Below are 18,729 nucleotides of genomic sequence, written 5' to 3' on the forward strand. Positions count from 1 at the left end.
TGTTGTGATCTGACATCATGCATTTTAATCTGTATGTACGTTATTGAAGTCTTTGGTATTCAATCACTAAATATTCACTCATTGTGCAATAAATGTTCCCTCTTAGTGTTCAAAATATTTACGCCTAGGTATGTATGATACATACTTTCATTGAAAGAAACTAACCTTTCAGTCGCGTTTATATACATTCGCTGCCCTTGGCCCTGGCAGGCGTCAACTTCCACAGCTGCAGCACGCGTAGACACCAATCAGCCAATGAGAGCGAGGGCGGCGGTTGGGCTGGGGTTGCCTGGCGCGAGCGCTATTGAAGCTGCTGCTTCAACAGCCACTTTCTGGAGGCCGGCACGTGCGCGCGCCAGAGGGTAGTTGCAAGGGGGCGGGTAGGACAGCTGTCCCAGCTATGGCGCCGGGAGCTGCGTGCGCGCCCCCGCTGCGCTGCCCTCCCTGCCGCAAATAATAATGCTGCTGCCGAAGTCTGGGGGCGGCAGCGAGTCCGAAGTTTTCTGAAAGAAAAAAGCGAGGAGAAAAATATTAAAAAACACATTTTTCAGTTAAGAATCCACGAAAAACATGCTGCTCTGCTGCAGATGAGGGCACGTGGCACTCGCTTGGCGGCAGCGGGTGACTGAAAGCAATGAGCAGGGCGGCCAGGCTGTGAGGGGCTCCGAGGGCGAGATGAGGCACACGGACAGTGCTTGCCCTGCCGAGGGCTTGCGGAACGGCTACGTGAAGAGTTCCGTCAGCCCGCTGAAGACCGACCCGCGGAGGGGCTTGCTAGTGCTGCTGTACGGCGCTGTCCCGCGGGGGTTGGCGGCCGCCGGAGCAGTGTCAGCGGTGCTGCTGGCCGCCCTGCTGTGCCTGAGCCCGGGGTGGCCGCCGCTGCAACCCGTCCTGCTAAGCCTGGTGCACGCGGCCAGCCCCCTCTTCAGCACCGGCTGCGCCTTCTTCTTCCTTAGCGGCTGGCTGTCCCGGGAGCGGCGGGGCGGCGCGGGCCGCCTTGGACTCCTTGCCCTGCCCGCTTGCTGCTCCCTGGGGGACGCGCTGTTACCCGGGGCTGCGGGAGAGCCGGGCCGGCTGCTGGCGGCGCTGGGATGCGTGGCCCTCCTCGCCCTGTTCCTCGGCCTCCGGTTGCGACCCGCGGTGGTGTTGTTGCTCTTCGCCAGCCTGGCCTGGCTGCAGTCCGTCACGGCTCTGGGCTCCCTGTCTCCTGCCGCCCGTCCCCTCTGCGCCTTTCTGGCTGGGCTGGTGGGCTCTCTCTTGGCCCTCAACTCGGACCTTTTCGGCCAGCTCCGGGAGGCCGTCCCAGGAGGGGTGGCTGAAGAAAAGGTACCCGTGATCCGGCCTCGCAGGAGGTCCAGCTGTGTGTCTCTGGGGGAGACCTCCAGCACTTACTATGGCAGTGGGAAGATGCCCCGGAGACCGTCTCTGCCCTGCATCTCTCGGGAGCAGGTAGGTGCGAAAAACCCCAAAACTTCTGTGTGGTTCGTGGGTGCGGTTGGCCAGACATGTTGGGGCTCTTGCTATTGCTGGGACCTGCTGCAGTCAAATATCTTTACTTGCGGGTAAACCATGGAGAGTTTCAGTCGTATCAGTCAGTGCCTTGCATGACTTTGGACTGTCTCAGCGAGAGAGAGAACCAGCACGATGCACAAACCTCAAATGAGAAGTTTCCGAGCAAGAGAAGGTCTCGCCGGACTGTATTGGTAAGAAAGGGTAGAAAAATCAGTCAGAATGGTGAACAGCTCGAGTGTATATAATAGACCCTGGAACCCCACGGGTTCAAAGTAACTGAACTGAGGTGATGCAGTGGCAGGGTGTAATGTATGCTCTCACACCGGATTCAGGGCCATAACTCTGCTCCCAGCACAGAGGTGCTGAGTAGGGGGAGGGGTGGGGGTCAAGGCATGTTCCGTCAACGTGATCTATCCATCCTCGGTGGCACTGGTAAGATGTTGGAGAAATAGTAGTCTTCTTGCAGCGCCAAAACGTGTTGTGGAGAGAGACAGACATGATCCACAGCAGTGCGGGGGGAACTAAAAATAAAACGGTACTAACTAGGCCATAACTGAAGCCCAGTAGCATGCCCACCGCATAAGATTGTTGGACTCCAAACCCCAGAGTGGTAGAGCTGTTAAAGCGAAAAACAGGTAAGCACACTCATAACTCACGCAGTGCTCTGAGAACAGTGACTGACTAAATCATAGGTAGAACATCGGTACAAACGCACCATTAACTAGAGGTCAAATGGAGGAGCTAGAAAAAACACAGCAGAAGAGGAAATAAGGCATTTTCCGAGTACTAATACTTTATTTCAGTGGGTGCATCCATTCACCGCCGCTTAATGTAGAAGTACCATCACTTACATGGTTATCGCATTTTTACGGATTGTTTGCATGGTAATAGAGTTTACGGCGGTTATTTGCTATACTGATATTTCTGGCCACGCAGTAGAACAGAATAAGACAACATTTTCTCTCTCCTCTACCTTTAGAAAGCTGCTTGATTTGTGTATGAATTGAACTACTCTAGAGGTATTTTCCCGTATCGTGTCCACTGGGAATAGTATTAATTCACTTAAATAGCAGAGCATTTATAATGCATAACGTTTCAGCATGGGTGTGGAAGGGCTCCGTTCGCCTCTGCGGGAAACACCGCTAAGTAACCTCTAATGAACCATTAGCCTCGGAAAGAAACGATCTTCGTGTGATACACCTGCTGCCCATTCTTCGGCTGCCATAAATCACATACAATCCCTGTCTTCTTGCTATGCTTTGGGTATCTTATTTGATTAGTTATTTAAATTGTATCTGCGCCAAGGCCTGTGATGTCAGTAAACAGACACACGATGTGCACATTTCAGAGGGGGTTGTGGGGGCAGCCTTTGCATGTTTTTCTTTCTCATCGACTTGTTAATGGGAGTCACTTGAAATGATTATTTTTGAAAACGTAAAGTGCGTAGCTGGAAAGGGACTTGTATGCTGTAGGGAAGGGTACGTGGCAGGGAGCTAATCAGTTTGCATCTGGTCGTCGAATACTCCAAACCATAATACGGCTTTGTTTAACACTCGGACGGAGCAGTACCACCGATACGGGTTCTTCTTGTAGTGATGCATTCGAAGTTAATATTTTCATAACTGTAAATGGCAGTTTGCCTTTGGGTGTTGTGGTATTAATTGCACATACTCGTGGCACGGGAATGCTTTACGTTGTGAATGCGTAACCAATGTTTGTGTTTGCTTTTTTTTTGTTTAGAAACATACTATACTCCAAACTCAGCTTTTTGATTAGAGTACAAGTGGACCAGTTTTAACTTTATTTTTTCACCCAAGCTCACCTTTTCTTGTGCACATGTGTATTATGCTCGACTTTTATAGAGCATGACACCAAGACTGACCTGTGCGTGACTAGTTGAATTCTACGCTGAGATAGGTGGCTGTAGAAGCGGAAGTAATGTCAATAAGTATTTATGCAGTGGCAGCAGATGTTCACTTCAGCGGGTACACATGTGACTGGGCTGCATCACAGTACCCTTTTAGGGGACCTTTGGAGGCGAGGTGTTTACTTGCTAATGATAGCGTACCAAGCAGCCGTATTCCTGCAAATGTTTGACTGCTGGCCACCGTGCAGTATTTCACTTGAATGTGCATTCCGCGAATTAATGTGCAGACTGCAGTTTATTTTTTTGTGATTTAAGTACTGTCTCAGATTTACTCTTAATCCATGTACTTAGTACAATCGCATTTTTATTTATTTATAGGAAAAGTCAATTGGCACAATACATGTTGCATTTGGACAGCACTATCAACTCTGCGTCTTATTAGCTTGAACTACAACTGCTATGCAGGCATTAGCTGCGCTCAAAACGTTTACCCATTCGAAATCATTTGGTCATATCCTTAATTCGCACAGGAATAATCCAACCTGTTTGGCATTAGTAATTCATCGGTTAAGGTTCATGCCGTGTGGTTTGTCAGCTATATTTTGAAGCGTTCACGCTGACACTATATTGTTTCACGCAGTGAACGTGGTTTTCGAAAGAAGCAGTTTAAGATATATGGTTGCCTGGCCAAATTCACCACCACATAGTTCAGTAGCATCCGCAGTGAGACCTGTTCTACCTGTAAACACCAAGCCGTTGAATAAACATTTCATTGTGCTTAGACATTTATTTTTGAAACGGGACTTAACTTTTTTTCGTTAGGTTTGTTCGCATTGAGTAAGGCTTTGGCGTACTATTTATTTACTTTTATATAATAGGAGCCTGCGTTTTACATCCCATACTTGATGACGAGTGGAGAGAGTGTGGTTTAGTACCATTTATCAACGTGTTTCGACGCTTTCTGTGTTTTATTTACTTTATTTTATAAACATTTTTTTCTTTGTCACCAAAAGGTTGATTTTATTTGCCATATTGCGCTGTCACAGGCATGTGAACGTTAGATGTGCTTAAGTTAGCAGCCTGTTACTGAAATGCCACCCACCCCAATGTTGTTATGACCGTAATGTAGCTTTTTTCATATTAAAATTCAGTGACCTACTTTTTCAATCCGAGATAAAACAGCTGTATTTTATAGTGCAGTGTCACATTTTCCATTGTTTTCTCAATATATGTCCACATGTATAGTCAGACCATAAGGTAGAATATATAGTGTCCATGAAACTCTGCATTTTTGTATAAATAGTGAATCAAGCTTACTGTACCAACCATGCTCAAAATTGTATTTACAAAAAATGTTCCAAGCATAACTTTTTTTGTTTTTGAAGTTTTGCATTATATTTTAAGTTATTTGCGTTTTAGGAAGATAAAAATGAACTGAAAATGAGGCACATTTCAACTTGCTGTGACTCTAGTCTGTTTAATCCTGAGAATATGTAAGACCCGGTAACCAAACCTTCTCTTGCAAAACTTGATTTAGTTAAATTTTTATTCTTTAAACATTTTTAAAACACGTGGACATTTCTAACCTTGCTTCATTGTTTATATACTTGACTCGCTGTTTACATTTCTACAGCTGTAACTTTAAAGTCCATTTCACAGGGCTGAGGGGCAATGACCCCCCCACGCCCCTCCCCCCCACACACACGTCCTGAATGAGGCCTAGAGCATGAGTTTTGATGGACAGAGGGTTCACTGTTGGTTACACCTGCTATAATCTTCGCACAAATTGGGTAGTCTGAGATCATGCGTTATGTTATACAAGGCCAATTGGAGTGTTTTTTGATGATGAATAAAGTTATGGGTAGTAAAGAACAAAATAATCCAATATATTTACCCCTCAGAATATCTGTCCAGTAAGCAATATTACGATTGGCACCATCGTTTGAGTGTTAGTTGTGATGGAACTAATTTGCAATGTTTGCATTTGAAAATATATATATGTGTGTGTGTGTATATATATATATATATATATATATATATATATATAATAACATAGTTTCCTGAGTTTTTGTTTTTTTGGGAACAGAGGCCTCTAATTGTGAAAAGTCTCAATTTGTATCTTATGAATGTGTATTACATCATTTAAGGTGACATGGTATGGCTTCTGTTGTGATGTTAATTCACGTCCTTCTTTCTTTACCTAGCTTCCTGTAAATATTCTTACTACAACAGTTTCCCTTTCTATAAATACTTGTACTCTATTAACCCTTTTGGTTAGTTAACATCTGTATCCACTCATGTGTTGGGCAGACAACTCACCAGCCTGATTTCTTGGGTCTGCTTCTGATAGTTGGAGACAAAAATCTCATATTGAAACTAGTAAAGTTAGGATACCCTTCGAAGGACTAGCTGCATATTGTGGATTTTTTTTAATTTCTTATGGCATGTCTAAAATCATAGTATAATTTAGCTTCATTTTATACATTGAATAACATATCCTTGTAGTGCTACTTCATTTGCATAAGTCATCTAATATAACTATATACTTGATTTTTGCTTTGTTTTCTAAATCTGGGCTCTATCATGAGAATAGCTAGGCTCTATGGAATACTCTGTTATTAATTAGTATAAGGACTACTTTCCCAATCTGGCCTCATAACCTTTGATTCTGTTGTCAAAATTAGGCAAGATTTCTCTTTTGAAGCATTACATGTTCCACTATGTGGGCAGAGCTGGTCTGTTAATCAATAGGGGAGTTAGGATAGCAAGTAAACACTATTTCAAAAGAAACCTTTCTTGTTAAGGTTCTGGTAATGTATGTTTTACAATAACAAAACTACAAAGTGTGTAAGATTCTTAGGAATTCGCATTGTCTGATTGCAAGCGTTAGCGGCAGAGTTTGTTATGTGTTGTGTGTTTTTTTTTTTAAATTTTTTAATTTTTTAAATTTTTTTTTAAGCATGTCTCCTTAACCAATTCTGGATTCCACTTAAGATAGTGAAGTATTCATAGATCAAACATTAACTATATGTTAAATATATAAAGTTTGCCCTCACCCGACCATTGTTTTATTTGTAAGGGATCTTGAAGGATTTTCTTGTTGTTGTTGTTGAGCAAATGTAACTATTTTCTTTAATACCTGGTTGTCTAAGTGTGGTGAGCCTCACCCCCTAGAGAAATGTATTATGGTTGTATGTCCAGTTTGAGCGTTATTAATTATGTGAAAATGTCAGTTAAGCATACAGGTTTTAAAGAAGAAAACCACTAAAATTCATGAGCTGTAGTTATCTCAAGTAACTAACTCATGCCCTAAATCATAACTTACATCCTCCCGGGCCAGGCGTCGCAGACGCAGCTTCCACTTCTGGGGCAGCGGCAGCACCGGCAAACCGTGGCCGTGGAGAGGCCTCGTGCGGGGACCCGAGGGGCTGCAGAGCGCCCGCGCGCAGAGCAGACGACTGGTTGTAATGAGCATTCTCCTTTTGCCTGCTTTCATTCTTTGCCTGCTAACTTGCCTCGGTGGGACAGGAGTCCCGAGGCCATCACCCAGTCGCTGCCATCTCAGCAGGCACTCTTCATCTTAGCGCCACCTGGTCGATGCTACTCCCAGGGGGGACTACAAGCCCCTGAAGCCCTTGCACCATGTCCCCAGCTGCTGCTGTTTGAGATGGGGAGGCGCCACCATTGCGCTATTTAGCTCTGCCTTTCCCCCCGCAACGCGGGACGGGTGCGGGCGGACGCAGGGCAAAGAGCAGGCCGTCTCTGGCCGTTGGGGGCAAAGGAGGCCGGGCCACAGACCTAACATCTGATTATCCGGATGAAGTAAGACTTTGGCCCTAAACTGTATAGTGAACTTAATAATACTTTTTGCGTATGTATTGCTGCATCGGGTGCTGGTAATTGTCTAATTGCCTGGTGAGTGTCCTTGCGCATATTGCTCTATACGTTGGTTTATTACCTTGGCTTTGGCTTGGACTGTTTGCTGACAGTCGTGTAATTTGTGGAAGTAATGTCTGCAATGATGAAATCTAAGGAAGGGAAAGGGGTAGCAGGCACTCTGGATGCCTTTTTAATACGAGCTGAATCTGCAATTATAAATTAAATTAAGTTAACAGAACGTAGGCTGTCTTTAGATTCACAATTACTCCAGAGTCGCCTTGCTACTAGTTGTCTAAATCTTAATGAAAGTCAGATGGAAGGAGGGCCACAACCTAACGTGTGCTCCCCACCGCTGTTAGATTCTCCCAATACCCAAGAATCCCAAGAAATCCCGGATTCTCCTACCATTAGAGATGAACCCAATGTACTAACTAGGGCACAGAAATCAAAACAGCTAAGTGGAAACTGTCCGGTATTACTAGGTAAAAAACGGAAGGGACAGATAAATAAAAGATCATGTAAACAGCACATATCTAAACCCTAAGTAAAGAGGGGCATGCAAGAGATTGAGCCAAGCTGTGAATCTCCCCCGATAGATATAACACCTGCACTGATGGCAATAAATATAAATCAAGGTACGGAGGAAGTTTTTTGGACTAAGCTGGAAGCAATGATGAATGCCCATTTACAACCTATTGTACTTAAATTGGTTGACATTGAAAATCGGTTAGCACGTATAGAGAGCCATCACCCAAATACCTGTGCGACTATTAGTGTAGAACGTTCCTTAGGCGACTTGTCTGTTAGCAGCCCAGACACAATTTTAAACTTGCCACCTCAAACTACGCCGCACATTGTTGTTTTAGCAAATGTGCGCCCACTAAACCCAAGGAAGGGGTAGACTGGCCGTCTTTGCGGAATAAGTCATTGAATCTTTTAAATGCCAAGACCGATATAAATTGTATTATATTGTTTTCTGAAATTAAGATGGCACGAAGGGTCAGATGGGTAGGATCAGGTGAGAAATCATTGGTGGGGGATTGCATAGTCTTAACCTTTAGATCTCCAGGGTTGGTGAGAGCCATTAACGAAAGGATGTTCAATCAAATTATGGATAAAACAAAAGTTTTGATTCTGCCACTGGGTTTTTTCTATTGCCCTCCTACCTGGTTATCGAACTTAACAGGAGCAGAGTATCAAAATAAAATAATCCAGCCGCCACGGTTTCCACCAAGGTATCACGCAAATCGTTTTGACCCCCTGAGTACTTTAATAGAGGTTTATTGACCATTAACAGGGATGTCAAAGATATGATATCTCCACCATGCAATGGGAACATTAGCAAATCTTTCTTATCGGTTGACCTTTTGAGAGACCATGGCGACTCTCAGCTGTCTCGCAATAAAGACAAAATCCGGGCTTCGTCTACAGATTGTGAGGAAAATAATACTACTCATACTGGCCAAATATTAGAAAGCCCTTGCACTAATAAACACCCAGATATAGTAAAACATCAAAACAGGTGTACCTTTCGTTTAATCTCGTGGAATGTGGCAGGCATCTCACGAAGATTATTGGATGAGGCATGGATTGAATATATTAAATCCTTTATCACCTGCCTTCAAGAGACTTGGAGTAGAACTGACCCATGCCTTGAAGGATATTACTCGGCTGTTGTTCATGCTGAACCATCATTGGCTGGGAGGGCAAAAGGTGGGCTAATGACTTCACTCTCATTAAAATATAAGTCAGTAAAAATAGATAAAATAATGACTTCTCCATGGTACCAATTGGGAATGATTAATATTCTGCTCTCTGTCCCCTTGTTGTTAATCAATTGGTACTATAATATTTTTGACACACAGAATGCGTCCATTATTGATGGCCTGCAGGTTGAAATAGCTAGAGTGACTGAAAGATATTCTTTCTCCCATGTGTATCATGTGGTTGGGGGACTTTAATTGTACCACATGTCATCAAAGCAGGAGTAAGGCTTGTGGTTTACTTGATATTAACGAACAACTTACTGGCACACTTCAAGCATACTATACAGGGCGATGCATTGAACAACATTATTGTGGTAAATGATCTCTGCATGTTAGTAATGCCCTCTAGCATTTCAACCATGCCTATTCCAACCTTTCAAGGGACGGGGGGGCAAATGAGTGTGATTGTTTTTCTGTTAGTTTGTAGTAGGAATGTTCATCTTATTAATGATTTTAAAATAGAAGTAAATCCTGCTTGTGATCACAACCTGCTTGTTTTATTGTTGGACACAGTGGTTGATAGGGAACAGTCAATTGAACAACCTATGAAATATAGTCACAACCATGGCTTTAGGATAAAATGGGACAGGGTAAATCCTAAAAAGTTGGAAGAAACAATCTTTAAAGCCAATCTTTCACAAGTAACCACCTTCCTAACGAATACCCGTGAGCCCAAATTAATAGTACAGAATTCTGAGGCTCTTTGTGAGAGTGTGACCACATATTTGTTTAAACCTGCCGGGAAGGGTAGTACCCAGGAGAACAAATGGTTTGATGCTTAATGCTCCGCGGCACAAACTTTATTGAAAAAGGCCTTACACGGAGTCCCCCAGGACAAGGCAATGGTTAAAAAAGCTAGAAGAAATTATAAAGAGACCATTGAAAAAAGGAAACTGGAATTGAAAAAGCAGGCTTGGGATGACCTTGAAAAAGCCTCTGACCTAAGAGATAGTAGGTTATTCTGGGATGTTATTAATCGCCTCTTCCTCAGTAACGAAAATAGGACTATGATTATGCACATAACCGGGGAGGTCTGGGAATCCCATTATTCCAAGATTTTTAACCCTAAGTGTACTAGTTTGATTAACAAAAGTGAGGTTGAAATCCACCTTAATACTGAGACTGCACGAAAACTTAGTGTCTTACTCTCTCTGGGAGAAGTGGAGGAGGCCCTGAGGAGGAGGCCCTGAGAAGAGGCATTTCATTCAAGGCACCAGGCCCTGATGCTGTACCCTTGGATTTGTTTAAAACAATCTTGAAGTGTGGGTACCCCTGTTGCTTAATGTATTTAACACCATCGCTGCTGCAGCAATTCCCCTCCTGTGCTGCAGATTCTTCATTCCCATTGTTCATGACGAGCTCAGCTCGTCATCAGCACAGCTCAACCGTGCCTCATGACGAGCTCAGCTCGTCATGAGCATCAAAGGGGTTAAGGCGATTTATTGTGGGGCTCATTCCGTCATGCTGGAAAGAGGCAGTAGTCGTGCCTATTTTTCAAAAAGGTAATAAAAGTGATCCCTGCTGGTACAGGCCAATTTCCTTAATAGACGCCTCATGTAAGTTATTGGGGAGAGTATTATTGGCCCGCCTAGAGACCTGGGCGAATTACTCTGAACTTACTGTGGATACGCAATATGGTTTTAGAAAAGGTAGGGGGACAACAGGAGCAGTGTCTTAATCTGGCTATGATAATGGGTAAGTACATGAAGTCCAGGGGCATTTCTATGCACCTGGCCTTTATGGACTTATCCAGTGCCTTCGACACTGTGTGCAGGGGGAAGTTGTGGACAATAATGGAGTCTATGGGGTTCGAGGAACCTTTGGTCACTCTGCTCCGTAGACTACATGCTGCTACTTCTGTGACCATTCAATACAGCCCTGGGCGCGAAAAAACAGGGCCTATTACATCAACTGAAGGAGTTCGCCAGGGCTGTATTTTGGCCTCATTTTTGTTTTTAATTTACACAAATGGTTTGGAAAATTTTTTTGTTAGAAAAAGGTTTGGGCTTCCCTAAAACTAATGGTACCTTTATTGTCCTATGCAGACGATACTGTGCTAATGACCTGCAAATATGCTTGAATGCTTTTAATTCATTTATGCAGGGATTGGATCTAAAGGTCAACTTTTTATAAAATCATTCACAATGGTTTGTGCCCCAAAAAGAACTAAAACGCGTAATTTTGTTGTGTATAATATTCCTATTGAAAAAGTTCCAAACTTCAACTTTCTGGGAAATCTTTTTAATAAAACCTTGAGTTGGGACCCACTAATAACCACTCGGGTACAAAAGACAACTAGATCGATAGAGGCCCTTTTTCGTTTTGCAAGCAAGTTAGGACAATAAACAATTGCTGAATTAATGACATTATATAAATCTAAATGCTTGCCAGTTGCGACGTATGGGGCAGGGGTATGGGGATATCATAAAAGTGCACAAATACAAGTCACTGAGAACAAGTTTTTAAAACTTCTTTTATCTGTTCCAAATAGCTCTCCGAACACTTTTTGTCACTCCGAGGTGGGATTAGAGTTTGTGAGTGACAGCATTCATGTGTCCCCCCTGCTCTTATGGGGGGAAAATATGGTCCTCAGAAGACCTGCTGTTCTCAAAAGAAATCTTAAAAGATTGTGTAAACTTGGACAACGCCATGCAGATTCCATGGCTGCGTTATGTAAAGGAAACCTTTTTTTAAAATTGGTCTTGGTAATTTTTATGATGATCCAGATTCTATTAAACCAGATAAGATGGTGAATAAGCATGCATATTGCACTGTATTAGGCTTGGCAAACCATAATATTCAATTGACACATCAAGTGGGTATATTACAGCAACAGTATTATCTGTCCTTTTCTGTACATACGCAATGGCATTTTTATCTGACAAGATTCCGGTTAAATGCACTGCACTTTTTAGTTTCTTTTCCAAAGCAAGGGGGTTGGTGTGAGAGGCTACCCCCTTGCCCATGTGACAATGAAGCTGAACAGTGTACAATTCATTTTGTGCTCTTTTGTACACTCTATAAAGCCCCAAGAGACCGTTTTATTAAACCCCTTTTAAGGGAAATTCGGCCTTGTAATTTTATGGAAGGTTTTGAGCACCTAAAATCACTACAAACTGCTGCTATATGCAGCTCTATGCTTAGCTTCATTAGACTGGCTCTTTTAACCAGGAATCGCTACTGTTGGCACGTCCTTTTGTTTTCGAACGAGATATATTGTGTTTGCCACCGAAAGCTAATGAAATTAATAGAAATGAAATTTTACTGATTTGTGCGATTGTACTTATTTGAAGTTAGTAAGTTTCTTCTTTGCAGTTGCTTTGCACAGTCAAGTGGGTTGATGTGAGAGGCTAACCGACTTGTATATGTACCATCATAAAGCACAGTGCACTTTAAATTGGGTCACATGTTTTCATATAGAGATTCATAAAATATTCCTTGATGGATATCCGACCTTGTCTACATAAGGAAGTCTAGAGTGACAGTGATGGAGAATATTTTCAATGGTTTCTTAATGTAATTTTTATGACTTTTTAAGATGAGTAGATTGTTAAATGATGTTGTGTTTTTGATATATCATGTTCTGTGCCTTTTTAGTGGGTTGGTGTGAGAGGCTAACCGACTTGTATAAGTACTTTGATAATCACAGTGCATTTTAAGTCTGTTTACATGTTTTTAATAGAGATTTTTAAAATAATTTTTGATGGATATCCGATTGTGATTATATAAGGAAGTTTAGAGTGACAGTGACGGAGATTATTATTTACTGTTTTTTAATGTTACTCTTACGAATTTTTAGATGAGTTGAATGTTAAATGATGTTGTGCTTTTTAATATACCATGTTCTGTACCTTTTTTCTTCATGTTGGATATGAAATAACATTTGTGGATTTTTTGTAAAACTATACTTTTATGATTCTTTCGAATCAAATAAAGTTATTTATGATGATATGATTATGACATCCTCCCATTCACTGTAAATTACCTCATTTATTACATCACCCATCACATGTTCTATGACACCATTGATAACATGACTATATCATCTGAAATGAAGATATAAGATATATGTAAGATATTGTAATTAACTTCTTGTAATTAACTCTAAGATCAAGGGCACATTTATTAATGAAAATATTTTATCAGTGTACTGTAAACCTGTTGGTAGAAGGATGCCAACATTTTATAATGCCTCTATATCTGGGGTAATAGTTATGCTAATAACGTCGGCGCTGTTTGACAAATCTTGCTAACGTTTACCAAAAATTAATTTACCTCCGCTTCATGATTAACAGTTTCAGGGTGATCTGTCAAGCTGGGTCTTAGGAAAGTGTGGGTCGGGGGAGGACACAGTTTCCTCATGCAATGTTCCTGGGGAAACTTGAGAAATTATGTAGCAAAAATGGCTGATCAGAATTACACCAGATTTTGCAGAAAGCTAGACGTTGACCCAAAAATTGTACTTTAAAAAAAAGTTTTATAGTGGAAATCCACAAGGTAGGTATACCCTGACACCCTCTGTCCGGTGGGCCAAATAACATCTATATATTTTTTTGTCGGTACAGTGGATCAATGGGAGTAAATATAGGGGTACCCCTGAAATATGTTCCTAAATCAGGGAAAATTACACTAATGTAAATAAGAGCATTTAGGAACAGGATAAATACAGTGGACCTAAACAAATTATTAACTTGCGAATACCCAAGGTACATGTCAGCAGTAACACATAAAAGTGATGGTTTCATAGGGATATCTTTTTATTAGAAATTTATTTTTAGATGTATAGCAAATATAATACAATAATACAAAAAGTTCGTTCACTAATGTAACATATCAATGCATCTTAGATTAAACAATTGCTGGTCACAGTGCAATACATAGATGATGGATCATAGTAAATCAAAGCATGGCTGGGGAATCTGTTACTAATATTTTGTGAATGAACTTTTTGTATTGTGTATTATATTTGATATATATCTAAAAAAAAATCTAATAAAAAGATATCCCTATGAAACCATCACTTTTATGTGTTACTGCTGACCTGTACCTTGGGTATTCGTGAGTTAATAATTTGTTTATGTCCACTGTATTTATCCTGTTACTAAATGCTCTTATTTACTTTAAGATACAGTGGATCAATGTCAAAGCTGGAAACAAAGTTGTGTTCCCACCCTCTTCAATATTAATTCCCCTTGGGTCGGCAAGGGGGATAGCCACATTTGTATTTTAGGGGAGGGGGCATGCAGCTCACTCAATGAGATTTTAGATTGACACAGGGGCCCCTTCCCATAGGGCTGCATTGTGATATTAAGTGTAGGGATGCATGTCGCTCCCCTCTTCAAATCATTACATGGCCCCAGGGCCTAAGAAATAATGAATAATGTTAAAGAAAGACCCAACACATGTTTGTGTTTTTAGAAGAAAAATGCTTTGTTTAAAATACTTGTGACAGTGACTATTATAAACCATTACAATGCATGTAGATGGAAATACATTGGATTACTTAGTTAATGATAAACTGTTTTGATTTATTGACCAAGCCAATAACTCTTTTTTTATATGTTGATGTGTTGAACCCTTGATATTGCCAGTAGGTCTTCTTATTATATTTTGGTGTTCTGATTCCTTGACAAAGCCAGTAGGTCTACCTTACTTATGACGCCCTTTATATTTTTACTTCATTTAAAAAAAAGTGATGTCCGTGAAAAAAAAACAAAGGTTAACCTAATGTTATAGTTACATGAAAATTATCAGGGACACAGGAATGTTTTAAACTTTAAGAAAAAAAATGTGGTTTACCAGTTCAAGTTCATCATAAGTAACAACTTCTTCCCTAAAGTAACTAACTTGTCCCCTCCCGTGCATTGCTTATATCCTACATATTGCATCACTTGTGCCATATTCAAAGACTGCATTGATCACATTCCTTATCAGATCTGAAATTACATAATTGATAACATTGTGCACTAAGAGTCCACAGCGCAGAGGGAACCACAAACCGAGGTAGTGTGGGCATGATACCCCTTCCACTGGGATCACAGGCTCACTGGACGTCTGACACTGTTTCTCCTCGTCTCCCGGATCTGTTTTCCTTCATCTTCCGCCACCACTTTCCCTCTCTCATCCTTGGTCTACCCCCCGCTCCTATCCGCTCTTCTCTGGATCTCTGTCCCCAGAACTGCTTTTTTCCTTACATCTATGTTTTTAACTCTTGTAACTTCACTCCAGTAACTCAAGAAACTTGTAACTATGCTCTGAAACAATGTTCGTCCGAATGTAAAACGATCTGATACCTCCGGGTATAGCCAGCGCTATATAAAACTTTTCAAATACAAGAAATAAATAGTGTAGGTGCGAGTTGACGGTATTAATGAAATGGAAGTTTATGCTGAAATTATTTCATGTTGAAAACGTATGTATGGAAAGATCATGCTTGCCTCCAGTCCATCTCACTGCACAATATGTCTTGTAAGAAATGTGGACTTAGATTATTGATCTCTCATCCCAAATTCATTGGGTAGTGTACAGAGGGCAATGTAGCTTAAGTTCACAGGTCCCACTTAGGGAGCCATTTCTGCACCAACTTGAAACCCCTGTATAGATAGCTATGTGCTCAACTTTAGCTAGTCTTGCCATTCTTAAGTGTGATATTCGAACCCAGCAGCCAGCCCCCCTCATCCAAAAGGATTCCATTGCACAATCATAGGACTAATGAACTGCAGATTATGGAATCTAATAAGCAAGGTGGCGATGATGAATTCTTGCAATTGATAAATGCAGTGTTCTAGATGCCATGATGTTGAATTTTGGCAGGTTTTAGGCTACCTTTTGAAGATTGGAAAATGTGTTGCCACTAATTTGGTTTCCTTAACATCAAATATTTACAGTGCTTAGAAATGGTAACGGGTTATTGTGTTTGGTGCTTGGTTAAACAAAAAAACATACAGTGTTGACTACTTCTTGGAGACTGATCAGCCGATGCCCATACAATGTGACTTAACCCCTTCGTCATGGCGCGAAATCCTCCGCGGTGCGAGGGGGGCGGAGTTGGGCGTGGTGCTGCGGTACTCATGACGGCTCCCGGCCGTCGTAAATCACAGTGGGCGTGTGCTCATGACGGCCGGGAGCCATCAGAACTCCGCCCAATGATTAATTCTCCCGCACAGGTGGGGAATTAACAGCTCGTGGGCGGAGGGACAATGTTCTGACTGCTCCTGGCCATCATGAGCACACGCCTACTGTGACTCATGACGGCTGGGACCCGTCATGAGCACCGAATAGGTTAATGAGTGAATACCGACTATCTGTTAGTAAAATAAAACTTCCCAAATATCGCCAACAGGATTAATTTTATTTTGTCAAGTAACGATTCTAGCAAATTGTTTTTACCACATGGTTTTGTACCACTTCAAAGTGTTAGTGTGGGAAGATGTACACTGTTCAATACACAACTGTAAACAAAATTCATAAGCGAGACAGACAAGTACTGGTCTAAGTTGAACTCTTTTGGTTCTTCTCTTCAGCCATTTTGGTAAATTTTTTCCAGTTATAATTCCCCTACCCCCAAGGTTTCGTTACCACTTTTACTTCTTTCCTATTTCCCTTTTAACAATGTCAAAAACTGTAACTGTTCCCTGTAGCAGGCTCGCTCTACTTTGCTATCAGCCTGAACTTGTAATTTTTCCCCAGTCTGGCTCGACCAGATAACCTCAGTTGGCGTTTTATGCTTGTGCTTTTGTACTTAAATATTAAAAAATACATATCTCCCATTCTACTGTGGCCTTAAATTATTTATTAAAATTTGGTGTGGGATTCTTCTTGTGTTAATGTCTTGACTTTATTGCGGTTTGAAGAGCTGCATAAATACCTTACACGTTGACTCCAATTTAAGCCTGACTGATCATTGCCAAGCTGCTGTAGGATTAAGCACTGGTTAATTTGGGGTTTGCTTGTGTCTCACACCGACCAAGATTATGGTTCTTGCTTTAGTAGCACCCCCTCCCCGCCAGTAACCCTCTTGAAATTTCTTCAGACTGATCCAGCCATCGTCTTTCTCTCCAGTCCAGGAAGGCAGTTCGAAGTTGGGATCTCTTCTCAGGATCAACTCAAAACAAGTGCAGGAAGGCAGGTGACACGTCTTTTGTGGGGTTGAGAAATTACAAAGGGATTGGGTTGGGGGAGGGGGTCTCCTAGATAACTATGGGCTGGGAAGGTACTCTGGGAATTAACTAGCTTCCGCTGTTCCCTCTTTCTCCTTCCTCAACATCAAAATGTCTGACCTGCTACAAGGAAGACCTGGAATGTTCTGGGAGAACGCCTGTAATATCTGTTGTCTCCTGCTCTCTCTTGAGATCTCCTCCATCGTGGGTACCACAGATGTATAACTAATATAAGATGGGACCCTGTTTGGCCACAACAACCTATGTCTTATTCTCTCCGTATTCATCCTGTACACACAAGGTTAGGTACATACTCAAGACATTGATTTCCCACATGACAAGTGCCAGTAGGCAAAGGCCAGTCAAATAGTACAATCAGTCGGTAGTCTACAATGCGGTGAAGTGACTGTAGTCACTCTTACCAAAAGGAGAATATACTTGGTGTGTCCCTGAGATCATAGATCCTTGTTGTCGGTGTCTCTCTATAGTGTGGAAAAAAACTCGGGTCTAATGTATGATCTTGATATGTGCTGAGGTCGTATCAAAACACTACAACTTGCTCTTGTGAATTTGAGGCAGGGATGCACACTCACTAGAGCAGGAGATGATTTGCAATCCCCACAATGACCTATACAGCCGTAGAACTTAATTGATGTACACTTCTGGTCCTCGTTAAATACATACATTGCTTTTGCTTGTTACTAGAGATGTGACTCTTTTCACAAATCCAAATGTTTGGGGTACTTTAATTTCAAATACAGCCTACATGAGTGACTTTCATGAGAACACAATTGAGCCATGGTAAGTGTCCACCTCGTTAATTCTCCTTTAATTCCAGGTGCTGTGAATTTGTAACATAAGCTGCCAAAAATGATTCTCTGTCCCATACTAACGCATAATCGCCAAATAAGAATGTGTGATGATTTTCCCCTTATTTTATGTCATAGTTTGTAGACTGGGACTGAGTGAAGGAGTGTGCTTTGTATGTAAAGTTTTGGGGATGGTTGGCCACAACGCCTAAAAACTATTGTGCATTTTTATATAACGCTTTGAACGCAGCTTCATTGTCGCAGGGTAAATCTGACTTGAGTTTGAGTTGAAAAGTTCTTATATAGCGCTCTTACACCAGCGGTTTCATGGCGCTGTAACTGGCAGATCTCCACAAGGGACAAAGGGAGGGGGACAAGTGACAAGGGACTAAGTAAAGATTTTACTGAAAAAATAAGCTTTACGTTTTTTTCGAAACTGGGAATATGGAGTTAGGGATCTGAGCTCTAAGGGTAATAAATTCCAGAGAGCTGGGGCAAGGGTCGCAAATTTTGGACCTCCCCACTCTTTCCGACGAAACCGGGGGACTGTGAGCAGAAATTGAGAAGAGGATCGGAGCTCCCTGGCTGGCAAGTAGGGGATAATCTCTGAGGAAATGAAGGCAGGGGCCGTGCCCAGTCGAGCCTGGTAGGTGATAGTCGCAAGCTTGAATTGGACGCGTTCCCGAACCGGGAGCCAATGTAAGATTTTCAGGAGGGGAGTGACATGTGAGGATTTG

At 41.9% G+C, this 18,729-nt stretch overlaps 1 protein-coding gene across 1 annotated transcript in view; it reads left to right on the forward strand.

Annotated features, from left to right (window-relative positions):
• Nucleotides 1–357: 357 nt before the first annotated feature.
• The window catches only part of PDE3B (phosphodiesterase 3B), a 1,395,287-nt gene continuing 1,376,915 nt past the window's right edge, over nt 358–18,729 (forward strand). The window contains exon 1 of the mRNA XM_086956022.1: nt 358–1,449. Within this exon, the coding sequence (XP_086812148.1) occupies nt 676–1,449 (774 nt within the window). The 5' untranslated portion in view covers nt 358–675. The remainder of the gene's footprint in view (nt 1,450–18,729) is intronic.

Source organism: Lissotriton vulgaris, chromosome 2_1, assembly GCF_964263255.1.
Source record: "Lissotriton vulgaris chromosome 2_1, aLisVul1.2, whole genome shotgun sequence".
NCBI lineage: Eukaryota > Metazoa > Chordata > Amphibia > Caudata > Salamandridae > Lissotriton > Lissotriton vulgaris.